Here is an 18,042-nt window from a genome sequence, read left to right as displayed (position 1 = left end):
TCCTTATTAGACTCGCTAAATTTTCATTATATTGAAAGCGGACCCATAGTACACTTACTCCCTTCATACTAGTAAAGAAAGTCGTTTTAGATAGCGATACGGTCTCCAAAACACAACTTTGACTTCTTGTTTCTATAAAATTATTTATTGAAAAGTGATATATGTATACTTTTATGAAAGTATTTTCAAAACAAATTTGTTCATATAATTTTTACATTTTCAAACTTAACAACTCGAGAGTTATTCATGATTTATATTTCCAATGTTTGACTTAAACATTGTCCTAAACGATTTCCTTTACGAGTACGGAGGGAGTACATGTGTGTAATATTTGTGGGTAAGTGTACTATTTGTGGTTAATTAACACCACACGTTTGGTGTTTCCCCCACTGTGGGAGTGATTTTGGGATAGAAACATACTCAAATCTATCATATATGGATTTTTTTTAGGGAAAAGGATTTCATTAATCATGACATGGTCCAACCAAAAATAGTAGACACATGCGAGCCATATTTACTCATGCATTCTTGACTAATTTTATTTCGATCTTTATGAATCTTCTGAACTATAAAATCCCTCCCTCTGAGCAGGAGCTCCTTCATCACCTAGCTGGTCACAAAACCAAGTCTAGATCCATCCATTTTGTCATCTATTAATATCTGAGTTTTAGAGAGGCATTCAAACTATTGTATCATCACCGGGAGGATTATCGCCCATTGAAGTGCCAATTTGACCCATCATTGTAGGTCATAAGTTCAACTTTTACAGCATATCAAAGAAGACCTCCAACGATCTACAAGCGGCACATATAGCTATTGCCTCATCACTATCCCGAAGGGCCATGCCGATGTCTCATATAGCATTGTGCCAATGACTCACTCCGTTTTACCTATCTTTATAGGATCGAATCACAACAACTAAGCCAATCAAATGGGGTGAATGGTTGGTATACCCAAAAACTGAAACTTTTAGCGGAAATAAAAGTTACCCTCAAATTCGACGGATTGCGGTCTGACTGAAGTAGATGCGCCGGTCTGACCGCCTGGAACACGTCGGTCTGACCGATGTAGATCGATCGGTCGAACCGCCGAAATCGCCTGCAGCTCCCTGTTGCCGCCGTCGGTCTGACCGCCGTGTGCCCGCCGGTCTGACCGCCGATGCGCCGCCGGTTAGACCGCCGAAACCCGGTGAAACACATCGAAGAACTCTTAAAGTGGATGACGACTTTATTGATTCTCTCTGTGTTTACAAAGTGCACCAACAGCACTCCTTACAAAAATTTCGACTAAACTTGAAACCCTAACTCAACTATCAACTCAATTGCTCTCAAAAGCGATATCGGAAAGCCTCACGCTCCCTCTCTATTTATACCCAAGATAGGTAGCCTAAAGCCACGAACCAAACTCATACTAGAAGTCCTAATCACCCTAGGAAACCCTCTAGTACAAGAAACAAACTTTATATAACTAATCATACCAAATTTGGACTCCTTCCAAATTTGACTCCGCATCTCATATGCACACAATACCTCCATCGTATGCCATATGGAATATTCACCAACCACGTGTATTGAACTCTAGCCTTAGTATCCCACATGATCTCTGACCACCACGGACGTTGTCTTATCCCCAAGCTGACTCCCGGTCCATCACCGCAAATACTCTCCCGGCATCTCGAGTCACCTACACATAGAACAAACAAAGAAACCATATTCCGAGACCAAGCTATCCCCAACTTGACTCATTAGTAGCAAACGACAATATTACATACGCATAGTATCCATCTAGAAGCCATAATCATGAAACAATCACGGATATCCAAACAAACAACCCGAAATAGAAACCGACATAGTGTCGACCGGTCAGACCGCGGGCTGCGCCGGTCTGACCGCCTGATACACGCCGGTCTGACCGGCAACACCTGCCCGATCTGACCGGTCCAACAAACAGCGGTACCTGTAGATCACCTGTGAAATCCAATCATCTCCAAAACCACTTCGCAAATAAATTCTAAATAACAAAACCAATAATCTCCAATGCCAATTGTTCATCACAGAATAATAATCAAAAACACATTTGATTTTACAATCTTTACTTATGTACAAATTAAGTTACATGTATGTGCCGGACACCAGCTAAGAATTTGCACCATGGGGTTTTGTTGTCTTAAGTACTGTTTTGGCTAATCTCTGTCATTGTCTAAGTGTCCGTTTGTGGTCGCTGGAATTTGTGTTAAACCTTTTTTAAGGGTGTGAGTCGAAGTGCTCGTGTAAAAGACTTTTAGGCTGTGTACATCCTTTGGGTGTAGAGGCCGGTTTAATTTATTATCTAAAAAATTAATTTGTGAGCCATTAATTGATCATGATTGGTGCACTTAATTATCATGCTTCTTAGTTTCTTTACTAAGAAAACATATTTTTATTATAGCAGTACTTTGTCCATGCTTAATTTTGAGTAAATTTATTTTCAGAAAATCTACCATATAGTATCCCGTAGATACGGGATAAGTGGATAACGTTTTACTCTTATCCGTTCCCATTCTTTTTTTTCTTTCTCTTCCAGATCCTTCGTTATCCTCCTCTTCCGCCTCTCCTTCTTCGCCCCTCCTTTTCCTCTCCACCTCCTCTCCGCAAAAGAGCTTCTATGCAGGCATGGTAATGGTAGAGCAGCCCCGAAAAATGAATCTAGAGTACTATGCCTCCTCACTGCTAGATCTAGGGCGAGTGCACGTCGGCATCAACGGCGCGTGGGCAACACCAATCTCATGGCCTCCTCCGTCATGCTTTTGAGGCATGGTGGCACCACTGGATCTAGCTCTGATGGCGGCCGGGGGCAACTTGGAAGAAGCGAGGTCATCGGGAACTAGAAGGATGAGGCCCAACGTGTGCTCCTCGGCCTCCTCCTTCCACGTGCGTTATCGATGGTGATGAAGGGGCAACGTGATGGTGAGCCGTCATGCTCCTCGCCCGAGTGTGTGTATGTATGTCTACAATGTATCATCAGTAGCCGGTACTCATAGGTATCATGCCTGATACCTGTGGTATCACGGCTGATACCTAGGTATCAGACTCGATACCCCTATCATGCCTGGTACCTGTGAATATCATGACCGATACCTAGGTATCAGACCTGGTACCCGTAGGTATAAGGTCTGGTACCTGGGTATCATGGTTAGGTATCAGACCTAGTACCCATTGGTATTAGGCCTGGTACCTGGGTATCATGGTTGGTACTTACACGTATCAAACCTGGTACTTATGTATCAGGGCTAGGGCTAGTACCTGCAAATATCAAGTATTAACGCTCCCTCTCCTCTTTTACCTTCCCCTCGGCTCAACCCTTATTCCTTGCTGTTGTGACCAGTATCGTTGCCTACGACACTGCGGGCACTACCTCAAGGCATGGGGGTGCGAGCACGTGGAAGTTGTGGGGGGGGTGACGCTAGACTTATGGGGAGAAAGCTGATGCGCTAGCCTCTATAAAGTATCTCGTTCAGATGGTATCCCGTTCTCTAGCAGCCCTCTTTATTTTTCGCGCTTGAAGGATTAATGAATTTACAGCCCAATATCCATGCATGCCTCGTACGTGCTATTAATATCACCAAATGCATGCTCTTGTCATCCACCTCGATCGGCAGCTTGCGTCACACAAGCACGATGAATTGATGACTGCCATGCCTGTTTGATTAAAGTTAATTAAGCACCGTTTGATCACTTAATTATAACATCAACTTATGGGACATTATATATATACATGAGCTAGTCGAACTACTCCCTCGGTTGAACGATTTGAACAAAATTAAGATCAAATAAGTAGAATTTTATCTATCAATAACTTTTAAAGACAATAGAATGTGATGTATAGATTAATCTTAAAAGTCTTAAAAGACGCTAGAATTATGAAGAAAGCAGAGGTAGTGACTAGTGACAACCATGCATGCTGACCTAGCTAATTATGTGCTGTGCTAATTAATCAGTAACGAGCCTCATCTTTTCTTTTCAATTATGCTTATACTTATCGGCTAAAATTTAAATTATTAACTTTAAATTTAGAGTTAATTTTGAGGTTTTTTCACCGAAGTTTATTTTTCAGCCTTTGCTTTTAGATTGCTAAGAGCACGTATATAAAAGTTTTATTTATAAAATATTTTTTGTTTGTAAATATGCCATTTGTTATATTTCATTTATAACAAAAAGTTAATTGGCTAGCCCTACTGAACCCCAAAAGGTACAATTAATCAGTCCAACCTGGTCTGATATTAATTGCTTGATGGTCTTGTATTAGTACCATTCTTGGAGGGGGCAAAAGACAAATAAAAACACAAATTCGTGGACGTGTTTATCCTTAATTAATTTATAGACCCTCTGACAAGATGGTCCCCACAAAGCAACGTGTCCGTTGTAAATGGAGTAGTAGCAGGTAGCTTTATGAATTGGACAGTGTAAATTCAATTGGGCAAATTGCAAAGTCCTTAGCTACAAGACAAAAATGTGGTGGCAAATGCTTTTCGTGCACGTGTGGAAAGGATGGCACGTGCGAACCCGTTTTCTACATGCATTGCATTGATCACGCCCGGTATATACTTAGTTGTGTGTTATGACTCATGCCAAAAAAAGTTTTAATAATTATGAAGTACTTAAATATGATGGCATGATGAATAGCTTAGCTTATTTTAGCAACAGATTGTATATTATCGTTGATGAGGAAAACATATAAAAGGAAAAAAAATGTAGTCATGCGCCCATGTGTAATTTTGTATCCTTCAACATGTTTGAAAATATTAGAAATATAAAAAGTACTAGGGATTTAATTGGAAAATTCGGAAGAGACAAGTCATTCAACATTATAAAAAATATAAGAAATTGTCAAGGTCATTTTATTGAAGACAATTGTTAATTTAGTTCTTGAACCTGCAAGCTCTCTCTTTTAGAGTATTGATTGTTACTGTTGGCTTGCACGCTCATATGTATACATACTAATCTTGATTGGAAACATTATAAATACGTGACATTTAACTATTTGCCACTTTTAATATATAACATTTAACTATTTTGTCACTCATATAGTCTATAGTCTATAACATGTAGAACCTTATGTGTCTATGAGATATGGGTCTAATTAATGACAGATTTTTAATTGTCACATTCAATAGTGCTAAATACTTAACTATCTCTATAAAAATATATACTGCTCTCTTTATACCCCTCTATCATCAGGAGCAATACATATCAATCACTGGACATCGATACGGCCTTCAAATGTAAATTTTGATCAATTCAAGTTTCAAAAGTTTTAAAGCACGTCAAAATTAGGACAAGTATCTGAGGGAGTACGAGACTACAAGCTAAGACATTTTTTAAGCCAACTTGATTTAGTAAAGCTACAGTTAAAATTATTGGAGCAAGATAAACCTCAAGATTTGGTAACTTTTGACTAACCTCATGTTTGCAAGGTCAACATTGACCAGGGTAAATCATCCTATACATGCACAACAATCGACATAGCCGATACTTCTTGAAAGAGAAAAAGGTGAACAAAATCCTCATTCCTACATAACAAACCATTTGAACCAAACTTTCGATCCCTCGTGTTTCTAGACATTACGTAAGTTCAAACTACTAACATCAAGCTACGGCACCCACTACTACAAATAATTTTCCTGTACAAACAACTCAATAGGTTGTAAACGGAATATAAGTATCCGCCCGCGTCTGAAAAATCATCTCCCTGTTTTCATGTACGACTCCTTAACATATCCGCACGTGAAAATCTATTTTTATGTACGACTCCTTAACATATCCGCACGTGAAAATCTATTTTATAGATGGCCCTCATAGGGAGTCGTATGAAAAAAAAAGACTATTTTTTCTGGCGGGCCTCTTAAATGGATGCACGAAAGTATATATTTTTGCAGGACGGACTCTGGATGGTTCATTCAAAAGTTCGAGTTACCTCCTCATTCCATCTTTAACACTTGGATTTTTTTCAACTCATCCCTCTCTCTCCTTATGTCATCCTTATCTCCTCTCCTCATACTCCTCTCTCTCTCTCTCTCACTCCCGGCCAGGAGAGTGGCGGTGGCTGGCGTTCGCGTGGTGAAGGCGACGAGGGACGACGGCAGCAGAGGCCGGCGGGAGCACAACGAAGGTGGCGAGGGCCGGGGCGTGTGGCGATGGCCGTTCCCCGCCCGGATCTGGCGGTGGTAGCGGGAGGAGCACGACCTCGGCGGCGGCAACGGCGGTTGTTGACGGGAGGAGCCTGGTAGTGGCAGAGGCGGGAGGAGCTCGGCGGCGGCATCAGCGTGACGAGCCCGGTGATGGTGGCGGACGGCAGCGGCAGCAGCCGACACGCTTGATTTTTGTGATTTTTTTTCGGATTTTTGTTTTCACATGTAGAAAGATTGGTTTTTCGCAGACTCTTCGGGCAGATGGGCCAAAAGTCCACACGCGAAAACCACTTTTAGCCCGTCAGAAAAAAAAAATTCTACTAGTGACTATTCGTTTAGTGATAGTCATTAACATATAAACTGGCTGTATGAACAGTAATACAAAATATACGTATGACTGTTGTGCATATCGCTACATCAAAACCATAACCATAGTATAAGATTGGAAGATATATATATATCCTCGCGTGCGAAGTTTTATTAGAGTATCTTTATATACTCCCTCCGTCCCGCAATATAGCGGATTATTCCTATTTTAGCACAGATTAATGTTGTGACCAAAAGACCCATTTACCCCTCAAAAGGTACTAATGCACCGAAAAACAAACCAAAAGACTGCAGTAATCAAAGTAGGAGTACTAGGCTGTGTTTAGATTCAAACTTTTAATCCAAACTTCCAACTTTTTCCATCACATCAACCTGTCATACACACACAACTTTTCAGTCACATCGTACCAATTTCAACCAAAATTTCCAACTTTGAAAGGAACTAAACACAGCTCTACTGTAAATGTCAGACACATCTCCACAGCTCCAGCAATGTCAGACATATCTCAAGCGTGAGATTTAATTGCCTCCACTATCAGGCAATTCTTTTCCTTTTTTTCCTTATATAGGACAGACTATGGGCCTTGTGGTACATGATAAAGCTGTGACTGCTGCTCCTCGAGAACTCAAAATCCTCTATACTGCGGGACAAACCGAACGGGGAGAAATCCGCTATATTGCGGGGCGGAGGGAGTATGAGCGAAGTCGAGATGACCATTGGATGGCAAGACGACAAGAATCAACAGGTGGCATATGCATGTGCTGCTTCCTATTCACGCTGCTGGTCTACGCACGTGCTCCTTGGGGAGAGCGACGGCGTCTACGTGTACACGCATGCACTCGTGCGCAACAGCACAAGCGATAGCGCCATTAACTTTCAGTAGCTAGGGAGTACGTTTTCTCCGCACGAAGGCGTCTTATACAGTCCCAGTACGTAGGGGGTACGTCGACATGTGTGATCAGTCCGGCAGAAGTGCAGAACATAAAAGTTCACAGTAGTAATTATAAGTTTGGAGAAAAAACGTGCTGATCAGGAACCGCACGTCATTAACTCATACGTGGTTCGTTATAAAATAAATACTAAAAGTCATGCTTATATAATATACTAATATCTGTGAGTTGCAATGGGATTTGAAAGAAAATATGGGCGGACGGTTTCATGTGGTTTAGTTTTTCTCTATCCGGTTTTTCTAGTAGATTCTGGTAGGTTGATTTTTCCTTGTGAAAACACTGGTTTTTCTAGTAGGGTATTTTGGATGGGACACTTTTTTTTTTACACGGGAAACTATGATGTTGATATATAGGGGAGAAGCACGACAGCTCTGTTTTTAATGTAATGGAGATATGCATGAGGTATCGAATTGTTTTCTTCAAAAAAGTTCAACATTTTTTACATGGGAAATGTTTTATATCTTTGATCACTGCCATTAGACACACAACCGACCCATTTTGTTGATGAAAGAAAAAAAATACTCCCTATGTAAAACTCTTTTTTTTAAAAAAAGAACAAGTAGCACCAAAACACGATGTTTATATAGGGATTACCAATCCCTCTAGGTTCATGGTGTTGGAGGAAATTTTCCTACCCATTCAACCATGAACGAACAACGCGAACAACAGAACACACACCAAAGACTAGTAATAATCGGAGGCTGTCAGACATACAAATAAAGCCATTATACCAATACCTCAAAACAACTAAACACACCATAGCCTTCTAGACACCACCAGCGAGAAAGGTTGAAGAGGGAGAGGTCGAAAGAGAAAAAGAACCTACGGATAGATCCATTGCCATCCAAAAAGTACCACTCCAATTGCTTGAAGGCAGAATATGCAAAAACAAGACCTCCTACAAGCGACACCTACAGGGAGGACACGACACCATACGCAATGTTGTTGCCCATCTAGAGATTTGGACTTAGTGTTCACCCGGAGGATCCCACCAAGAGAGAGAAAGGCGTCTAGAAAACACCCTTAAGAGGGAACACGACACTTGAAAGTGTTGTCATTGTCGACCTAGCAATCTGCCGAGGTAGGCTTCCACTTGAAGCCTACTTGCCCATTGCAGTGCAGATCAATCACCCCTAAAAAATTACAAAACCAAGCTTGCCGCTAGTGTGAACACTACTACATGAATGCCCTTCATTGGCCAACTTTCTCTGTCGTTCAGTTTAACCGCTAGCTACCTCCCTGTCGGTCGCTACATATGCCATCAAAGCCATAGCTCGCACGGGCGGATCCAGGAACAAAAAATTGAGGGGGAGGGCTCAGTTACACAGTTTCTTCAATCTCTGGCCATTTAGTGACCTTTAGTTTATTATTCATGGTGAAAAAATCGAAGGGGTGCTCCGGGGGGTATCCATGAGTCTTGTGGGTGTAGGGGGGATCCACCCCTGCTCGCACATGCCCTAGGTTCGATAGCCGTTATCATCACCCCCCCCACACACACATCGTCTACCGTCGTTGGCTGCCATGCATGAGCAAAGGGGGTGAGTTGCCATTCGCAGACAACTCAGTTAGCGCCGCAGCCGCTACCTCCCATCCTCGCAGTGTCGCATCCGCCATCCCATCACTGGTGGCAGCACGGGAGGGGTTTGTGTGTGTGTGTCACATCTTGGCCACCACACTTGGTTGGCATTCCAGTCGCTCCCACCCCTATCTACAGCTGCCACCACCAAGTATGAGAGGAGAGAGAAGTAGTCACCTTATCTGCCCCACCCAGTTAGTGCCATAAGCTCTCCTTCATACCCGTCATTGCTAGAGACTACAACACTGTGTCCATTGTCATCACCAAGAGCCACCTCAAGGAAGCTGAATCCAAGCTAGAAGGCACCAAATCTAACCTTGACATCACCAGATTTAACAACCCCCACCGCCACCCTCCACCACCACATGCCACTCTATCTTGTTCTGGCCCGACTCTCCACCGCCCACCGTTCACTGGTCTGACCTTGCCAGATCCAACCATGGATGGCCCATATTTGGGTGGTGCAACCTCTAACTTCCTAATTGTGTCGTTGCCCCCAACCGATGCAACATCCTCAAGGGAGAAAGAGCACCCGCCCTCCTTCCGGCGTCATCATTTGAACCACCCGACTTACCGCCATGGGCCGCTAGGGCGGCGATGAAGCAGAGGAGAGGAGGGATGGGGCTGGCGGCGATGCTCGCTTCACCCGCCTAGGGCTAGGATCGACATGGGCATGCCAAATATTAGCTTCCTCTTTTAAACTTTATCACAAAATAAGTTGATTTCTACCCTCTTACTTGCCTTCAATCCATAAATCGAGATGTTTTATCCGTTCAATATACTCTTACTACTGATCACCAGTACTACTTTTCTATTAATGAAGGACACTTTGCTATTTTCTCCTCTCCATGAAAGTTTTGTTGTTGAATCGTCTTGCACACTATGAAACTAACTTCATTTGTCTCCTGCAATTTGTTATTCCATCCGTTTAGAAATATAAGATATTGTAGGTTATCTCATAGAGTTTAAGGTTAAGATGACATAACTTTAATTACTGTAGGAAATTACTTGATTGGAAAAGACCACGGACAGAGCTAGCATGTACATTAGGGTCAGCCAGGGGCGAAGCTACAGCAAAGCGTCGGGGTCAGTAGACCCCGACGATTTTCCACAACCATCGTATATCCCGTTTATCTTACCAGCCATGACCCCGGTATAGAATACCATTAGACCCCGATAGATTGATTAGTTAAAGGCAATTGTGATTAACAACAAAGAATGACACAACAAAACAGAAAATAGCTAAGCTAGCTCGTATGCATTATATGCCAGCCCAGCCCACATAATGAGACAACGTTTGGATGTGAGCCCACAAGGCTGGCAGCCGTCTCCACAAATTCCCCTGCGTTGATGTCATATTCCAGTATTCCTCCATTGTGATGAATTTGGAGGCGTAGACAAGATTTTGTAAATAACCGCTACCGAACCAAGACTTTTTTTAAAAAAAATATATATGCCATAGTTGATTTTGTACCATCTTATGTATAGTCTAGTGTTCTTTTCTTCTGAAGATGAGATGAAGATTAAGTTTTTTTTCGCAAAACAAGGTGGTATTAACATATAATTGATTGAGTTTTAATTATACAAACTTGAAAAATAGATTAGTATGGTATTTTAGAGCAACTTTCATACAGAAAGTTTTTACACGAAACACACCGTTTAGCAGTTTGAAAAGTGTGCTACGAAAATCTTAATCTTCATCCAACTTTTCTTGGAGAAAAGAGCGGGACCTTAGATTATTACAAGCTATAGTCTATTGTTAGTATCATTAGTTAGTAGACCCCGGCGATCATTTATCCTGGCTTCGCCCCTGGGGTCAGCCAACCCTAACGAAATCCCTAAATTAAAACATTGTTTCGATTCATGGTTCATCGTGCTATGCAATAGAGTTGACCATGCCCAGTGATACAACTATCCGCGAGCAATAAATTTAGTGGCTATAGGAAATCGCGAAAGTATTGAGTACACGTACTCTAAAATCCCTCATATTTATGGACAAATGAGAAGTCCAAAATCGTTTGTATTTGTGGATCGAGAAAGTGGAAGTTACCATTTGTTAAGATTATTTGGACCCACGAGGAACTGAACTATTTTGTCTGAAAATTGTATTCCTCGAAAATTAAATTATATGCGGCTTTAAAACATGCATGCTGACTGCGTTCAACGGTGTACCCATCTCAACACTGGCCGTACGAGAGAGACCACACACACACACAATACACAGTCGATATCAAATATCCCAAGACAAGTGACAAGCTGACAAGCTGACAAAACAACATAGGAGACGAGACAAAGAAATTCAGGTTTCAGAGTCAAAGCAGAGAAGGTTCCTCACTTCCTCCGGCCTTGAAAAACTCTGCTGCTGCTGCTCACGCGTTTTCTCAGCTCGTCAATCGAGCAGAACCAGATTGACCAACCTGGACGACGACGAATTCAATCCATCCATCGATTGGTGTTCTTCTTCTTGTCCTCGTATGTCCTGGTCAAGTCTCTGCAACGATCATCATCCCAGGTTTCAGTTTCTGACCGAATGAACGGCAGAGGGCTGGACCATCTCTGAAAGAAACTCTCGAGGAAAAATTTCAGAGAAAGATTCAGAGAACGGCAGCCGATCGCCTACTGAATCCCCAGGTATCAGAAATCAGATCAGTGTTGTGTTTGGAATTATGCCAAACTGTCAAATATTAGCAGCAAGTTTGGACAAAACAACATTGTTCAGGAATTGACATCAGTGGCTGGTTCGGATGAACCTTCCAGTTCATCATACTGAAGAAGAAAGGAGCAAAGTAGCAGTTGTAGCAGTAACAGGTCTGCACTTTGCACTGAGATATATATATGTAAGGCCGAGTTTAATTCCAAATTATTTCTTTAAACTTCCAACTTTTTCATCACATCAAAACTTTCCTACACACACAAACTTCCAACTTTTCCATCACATCGTTCCAATTTCAACCAAACTTCCAATTTTAGCGTGAACTAAACACACCCTTAAAATAAGTTACCATATAAGTAAGTATATATTGATACATCTTTATAGGCGACATAAATACCATACATGATCCATAAACAGAAGGTTCCAATTACGACCTAACTTAATCCTGGGGTTACTTCATGTAAGAAGTGATTAACAAAGCAGATGATGGACAAACACCGTAGGAGCCCACCTCTTGCTGCCACAGACACCACAAGTAGTATCAGGTGCCCAATACTATAGCATATTGCATAAACCCTAAACCCTAAACCTATTTACATGGCAGCCATGGGAGAGTCAATCATTAAGCAGAAGTAGGCCATTACTCATTAAGCCTAGCTTCTGATGGTCCTGTCACATTGCCAAAATGATACCGATCATATGCTTCTTAACACCCCTCTTGTGTCATCAAGTTCCAGGGCAATTACCTCTCCAGTGCCCAAGCTTGCCGCAGTTGTAGCAAGGAGAGTTAAGTGGGCTCGAAGCCGGCTTAGGGCAGTTCCTGGACCAGTGCCCGTCTTCACCACATCGGTAGCAGGGGTTCGACCGAGGAGTGAAGGGGCTCCCGCTACCATGAGGTGGCGGCATAATGGGCGATTTTGTTGGTGTTTTCGCTTCAGTCGTAGCATTTGACAGGTGCTGCGTACTTGGTGATTCCCCAGCAACTATACCATCTCTTAGTGTAGGCTCAGCAGTTGGCAAGAAGCCACTGCATACAACATCATTGTTGACGATGTCAAATGGCCACTCATCGTATTCAGGTTGATCAGGATTGATTGATCCGTTGTCATTGTTCGCCTCCACTTTAACTGGACTGTAGTTCCCACGGTTATCCTCCAATGGAACGCTGTTTCCAGCTTGTGGTGATTCTTCAACAAAAGCATTGACCGGCACTTGGTAAGGGCATGCACCTTGTCCCTGAGAAGAAAAAAAAGGACCAAATAGTGTATTTAGGACAAGGAATTCATCGATACAGAATTTAGTAAAATTGGTACAATTAAATGTAAGATGGTAAGATTCAACCACCTCTTCAACATGCCAAAATTGGTACAATTAAAGGACATGGCATGGTACAAGTTACTGAATGGTTCAATTCAACATGCCAAAATTGGTACAATTAAATGACATTGCGAGGTACAAGGTATTGAATAGTTCAATTGTCTTCTGTGCTCACAAAACCTTAATTAGCAGAGGACTGTAAGAGAAATTTAGTGTTTAAAATAGGAATTAAGTTTCATGTTCTAGCAATCAGCAGAAAAATCTTGAACTGTAGGATATGATGAGTAAAATTTGCATTGGAATATATATTGCTTCTGTTTGCAGTATATGTTACATCAAAATCTCATCTCTACCATATAAAAGGACCTTGTGGTGGTGAAGGAGGTGAGATAGATCATAGATCATCTGTGCAAGTAGCCTTTAATAAGGCTATTCGTAGATTGATGTATAGTTGAAAATTATATGTTTTAAAACTATTCAACTTTGGAACTTATGATACACTTATTTAAAATCCATTCCAATACTGTAAGCTTTTCCCAAGATTTCATAGGTTGTTTTTTTTCTAGGGCTAGTAAAAGCTACAACTGACAGAATAAACAATATGCTAATAAGACCTAAAATATGTTGCATAATACAACAGCATGGCTGAACATAATTGATCATCATGCACAAAATTATTTAAAGAGAAACCAGTCAAAGAACAGTGTTAACAAAAGCATTACCTTCTGTATACAACACACATAGTACTTTTGCCCTTTTATTGTCTCCACTTTGCATTTTCCAGCCCTACAATGGCAGATTGGTTGTTTATCACTTGATCTAGAACCAGGGGGATTAGCGTTAACTGGAGTTGTAGCACCAGATCGATGATTGTTTGGACTGTTGGACACATGAAGGTTTCCTGGAGCATTAAAAACTTGGAGATTGTTTGGTGTAGGAGTTGTAGAACCAGCTAAATGATTGCTAGGACTGTTGGACACATGAGGGTTTCTTGGACCATTAAAAACTTGGAGATTGTTCGGTGTAGGAGTTGTAGAACCAGCTAAATGATTGCTAGGACTGTTGAACACAACAGGACTGCATGGGCTGCTAAAAACATGAGGATTTGGTTTAGGATGGCTCATATAAGCAGGCTGTGGATTTGGACAAATATCAGCTTCTCCACACCAAACAGAATATTTGCATTTCTGAAACAAGTAAAACTATTATTAGCTTTACATATACAAATCAGGTTTTGTTTACACATAAAGAATGCACAGATCAAGTCAGCAGAGGTTAAAGCAAAAGAAGGAAATCAAACAAGAGCATCTTTGAATAAGGGCTGGTTTGTGATTGTTATTATGTGTCAGCTCCACTTATTTTTTGAACTTGCTGCGGAAAGGAAGTTGTTAAAGATTAGCATCTTATGATTCTACTACCCTATTGATTAAAACTTATGCCAGTTACCTTTCCTCATGTACTCTCGCATGCTTGAGAAAATATACACATGCATCCAGAAAATCCAACATATAACTTCAATTGCAGAACATGTATATTCAATTTCTAATTGCATCCTGCTACAGAAATGGAGGATGTTCTATTGTGGAACGTGGAGCTCATGGCCATGAGACAAATTGAGCTATCAAATTTGGATGCTACAATAACATTAGGCACTTCAATGCAAAAATTGCAGACTTACGAAAACACAGAAAGGAAACATGGTTGCATAAAAATAAATTCTTCTATTCATACCCCTTGAGAACTTTATCTAAATGTACCCAATTAAAAAAAATATATTTCAAGAGAAAATGGTAACAGGTGCGCTGCAAAATAGTGTGTTCAAAGGCCACCAGCAAAGCATCAATTACAAATGTCACTAGCAGAAGTGCATAACAGATGCACGAGGAATTAGACGAATTAACTAGTGTGAGGTCAACACTGCTGCATAAATTACGATAACATGAACATAAATACTGGAAATCGCCTGTCATTTCTAAACAATAGCAAAAGGCACTAAATGGACATGCCTCATGCATTTACAGACAGATAAATCTGGATGGCTACAAACAAAATATTTGCTAGTATAGTAACTACAAACCAAAATCTAAAAGTACTAAGTACTCACTATAATCTAAGTACATGACAGGTGTACATAGTTCCTCTGAATTCCCATCTCAATTTGATAGTTCTTAAAAAAAATAGAAATCGGTTTTCAGGTTATTGGCAAAATTTGGCCGTCAGTAGCAGACCATAATTGGCAGAATACCTCATTCAATGTCACATGAGACTGAGAGCTACGGCTTGCTGCCAAAACAAGCCCAACAATCACCATCCATCTCACCATACCAAATCAGCCCTCCCTCAATCACTCAAAGCATAAACCCCACAGGACAATAGAAGCCAAGAAACAACCCTAGAAAGGTAAAACAAAATTCTCTACATTTGATCTTATCAACCAAAATTTTCTCAACAAAGCTGAACCATCAACCGCATTAACATCCCTAGAAAAGGAAACACTAGAAAAAATTTCAAGGAAGTTCCCTACATTTGATCTTTTTGTGAACCAAAAATTAAATTTTCTGAACAAAGCAAAACCATCAACCGCATTCCATCCCTAGAAAGGGAACACTAGAAAAAAAATTTCAAGGAAACTCCCCTACATTTTGATTTTTTTTGTCAACCAAATTTTTTTTTCTGAACATGAAGCTAAAAACAAAAGCAAAACCCTTTGCATCAAATTAAAGTGCATTTCATCTCCAGCAAGCCCACCCAAGCACACAAGAAAAGATCGTCGTTTTCTCTTCTTTTCCTCACACGAAATGAAAATTTGGGGGGGTAAAGAAACGATGTTGGGTGAGGGGGAGAGAGGCTCACCGGAGTCGCCGGGCAGACGTAGGCCCACCGCCCGAGCTCCCTCTCCTCCACATCGCAGCCGCCGCGGCCGCAGATGCACGGCCTCTCGAAGAAAGCCGGGGGCTGAGACGGCGGCGGGGGAGGTGCGGAAGCGCGGCGCTGGGCCTCGTAGTGGCTCCGCTCCGTCTCCTCCGCGGCGCGGAAGAGGAAGTCGTCCTCGTCCTCGTCCTCGACCTCGTCGTCATCCAGCTCACCGCCGTCGCCGGCGGCGAAGTCGAGGTGGCGCCTCACGGCGGCGTGGGGGGGCCTGGGGGTGGCGGGAGCGGGAGCGCGGCAGGACGCGACGCTCTCCGCGTAGGTGGAGGTGGCGGCGCTGCTGCTCATCGCTCGCTCGCTCCGGCGACCGGCGGCGCCTCACATGTCGCGGCTCTGTCGCCGGCGGCGCCGCCCCCCTCTCTCTCTCTTTCGTTGTTTTTCTCTTCTTTTTTAGTTTTTTTTCTTAAAATCTGTTTTCTCTTAGTATTTGTTTCTCTCACTAGCTTTTGCTGTTGGTTTGGCTTTGGAGATGAGGAGAGAAGAATCCCGGAAATTCGCGTTCTTGTTCACCTTGCACAAATTGAAAAGAGGCTCTGCAATTTCTCGGAGGAAATTTTTTTTTCTTTGGCTTTAGTGCTGTGCCAGTGCCATTGCATTGTCACATCATTAGAGCCGGCATGCGCAGATTGCACTTCCTCAGTTTCATTTCAAGTGTATTTGTGGTTTTCTTACGTGACTGTGTTTAGTTTCTGAAATTAGGGTTACGTGGCTGTGTTTAATTTATAAAATTAGGGAGAATTTTTGGGAAATTTGATAGTTTGGAAAAAAAGTTAGGAGTTTATGTGAGTAGAAAAGTTTTGAATGTGATGTGATGTGATGGAAAGTTGAGAGTTTGGGAAAAGTTTGGCGTGAACTAAACATGGCCTAAATATTTGATTGTTTGTTGTATTTAAAATACTTTCTCCGTTTCACAATATAAGTCATTCTAGCACTTTCCACATTTATTTAGTCTAGATTCATTAACATCAATATGAATGTGAGGAGTGCTAGAATAACTTACATTGTGAGATATAGTCTAGATTCATTAATATCAATATTAATGTGGGAAGTGCTAGAATGACTTACATTCTGAAACGGAGCGAGTATATTTATAATTAGTATTTTTATTATTATTAGATAATAAAACATAAATAGTATTTATGTATGACTTATTTTTTTCTATTTTTTCATTAATTTTTCAAACAAAACGGATGGTCAAACGTTGAAAAAAAAACCATAAATACACTTAAAATAAGACGGAGGGACTTAAAATGAGACGGAGGGAGTAGAGCCGTGCAACAGTTGATTACTATATCTTTAACTCACCCATTGACAATTTTGGCTGTGTTTAGATTCTAACTTTTTTCTTCAAACTTTTAACTTTTCCGTCACATCAAATGTTTGGAAACATGCATGGAGCATTAAATGTGGAAGAAAAAAACCAATTGCACAGTTTGCATGTAAATTGCGAGACGAATCTATTGAGCCTAATTACACAATGATTAACCATAAGTGCTACAGTAACCCATATTTGCTAATGACGAAATAATTAGGCTTAAAAGATTCGTCTCATAGTTTATAGTCCAAATCTGTAATTTGTTTTATTATTAGTCTACGTTTAACACTTCAAATGTGTGTCCGTATACGTAAAAAAAAATTTGACACCGAACTAAACACGGCCTTTGTTTTGAAGTGCAAAATGTATCAAAAAGCAACCTTAAAGCAAATAGATGCAGCACTTTAAACATTGTGAAAGCACGCCATAAGGTTTGATTAAAAAAAATGACCTTAACCTTAAGGTGTGCTATAAAAGAATAAAATACATTTATTTTATTGATTCACTGTTTATACTAGTTCATTGGATAGATGAGAAGTAATATTTTCTAGGCTTAGTGGGACACAACGAGGTTCACCTTAATTCCAATTCGCTATAGCCATTGTAGAGTTAGCATTAACTAATGTCAGTTGCACCGGGTCCTACCTTATGGTCAATAGTTGCATACACAATTGAGCTTTACCCTAATCTTTAACAACTTCCTTTTTATACTTCCGGCACTATTATTTCGCTTATACTTATGTGAGTCGCTTATTAATAATTTAAAATAATTCATGAGTAAAATTTTTATATATATGTGTTCTTAACGA

At 41.1% G+C, this 18,042-nt stretch overlaps 1 protein-coding gene across 1 annotated transcript; it reads right to left on the bottom strand.

Annotated features, from left to right (window-relative positions):
• Positions 1–11,984: 11,984 nt before the first annotated feature.
• Positions 11,985–16,356, bottom strand: LOC4350638 (uncharacterized). Its single transcript, XM_015762498.3, has 3 exons — positions 15,844–16,356; positions 13,713–14,177; positions 11,985–12,909 (listed from the first exon to the last, which is right to left on the bottom strand). The coding sequence occupies exons 1-3, from the start codon at positions 16,204–16,206 to the stop codon at positions 12,400–12,402; spliced, it is 1,338 nt and encodes a 445-aa protein (XP_015617984.1). The 5' UTR covers positions 16,207–16,356; the 3' UTR covers positions 11,985–12,399.
• Positions 16,357–18,042: the final 1,686 nt, after the last annotated feature.

This window comes from Oryza sativa, chromosome 11 (genome assembly GCF_034140825.1).
Source record: "Oryza sativa Japonica Group chromosome 11, ASM3414082v1".
Classification (NCBI taxonomy): Eukaryota; Viridiplantae; Streptophyta; class Magnoliopsida; order Poales; family Poaceae; genus Oryza; species Oryza sativa.
This window is presented reverse-complemented; position numbering and strand designations above follow the sequence as displayed.

Bases quoted from the DNA above. Each gene is read 5' to 3' on its own strand.
- LOC4350638 (XM_015762498.3), bottom strand. From the start codon at position 16,206: ATGAGCAGCAGCGCCGCCACCTCCACCTACGCGGAGAGCGTCGCGTCC. The intron at 14,178-15,843 runs GTGAGCCTCTCT...TACTTGTTTCAG, and splicing joins ACGTCTGCCCGGCGACTCCG to AAATGCAAATATTCTGTTTG. The intron at 12,910-13,712 runs GTAATGCTTTTG...TTTTCTTCTCAG, and splicing joins ATGTGTGTTGTATACAGAAG to GGACAAGGTGCATGCCCTTA.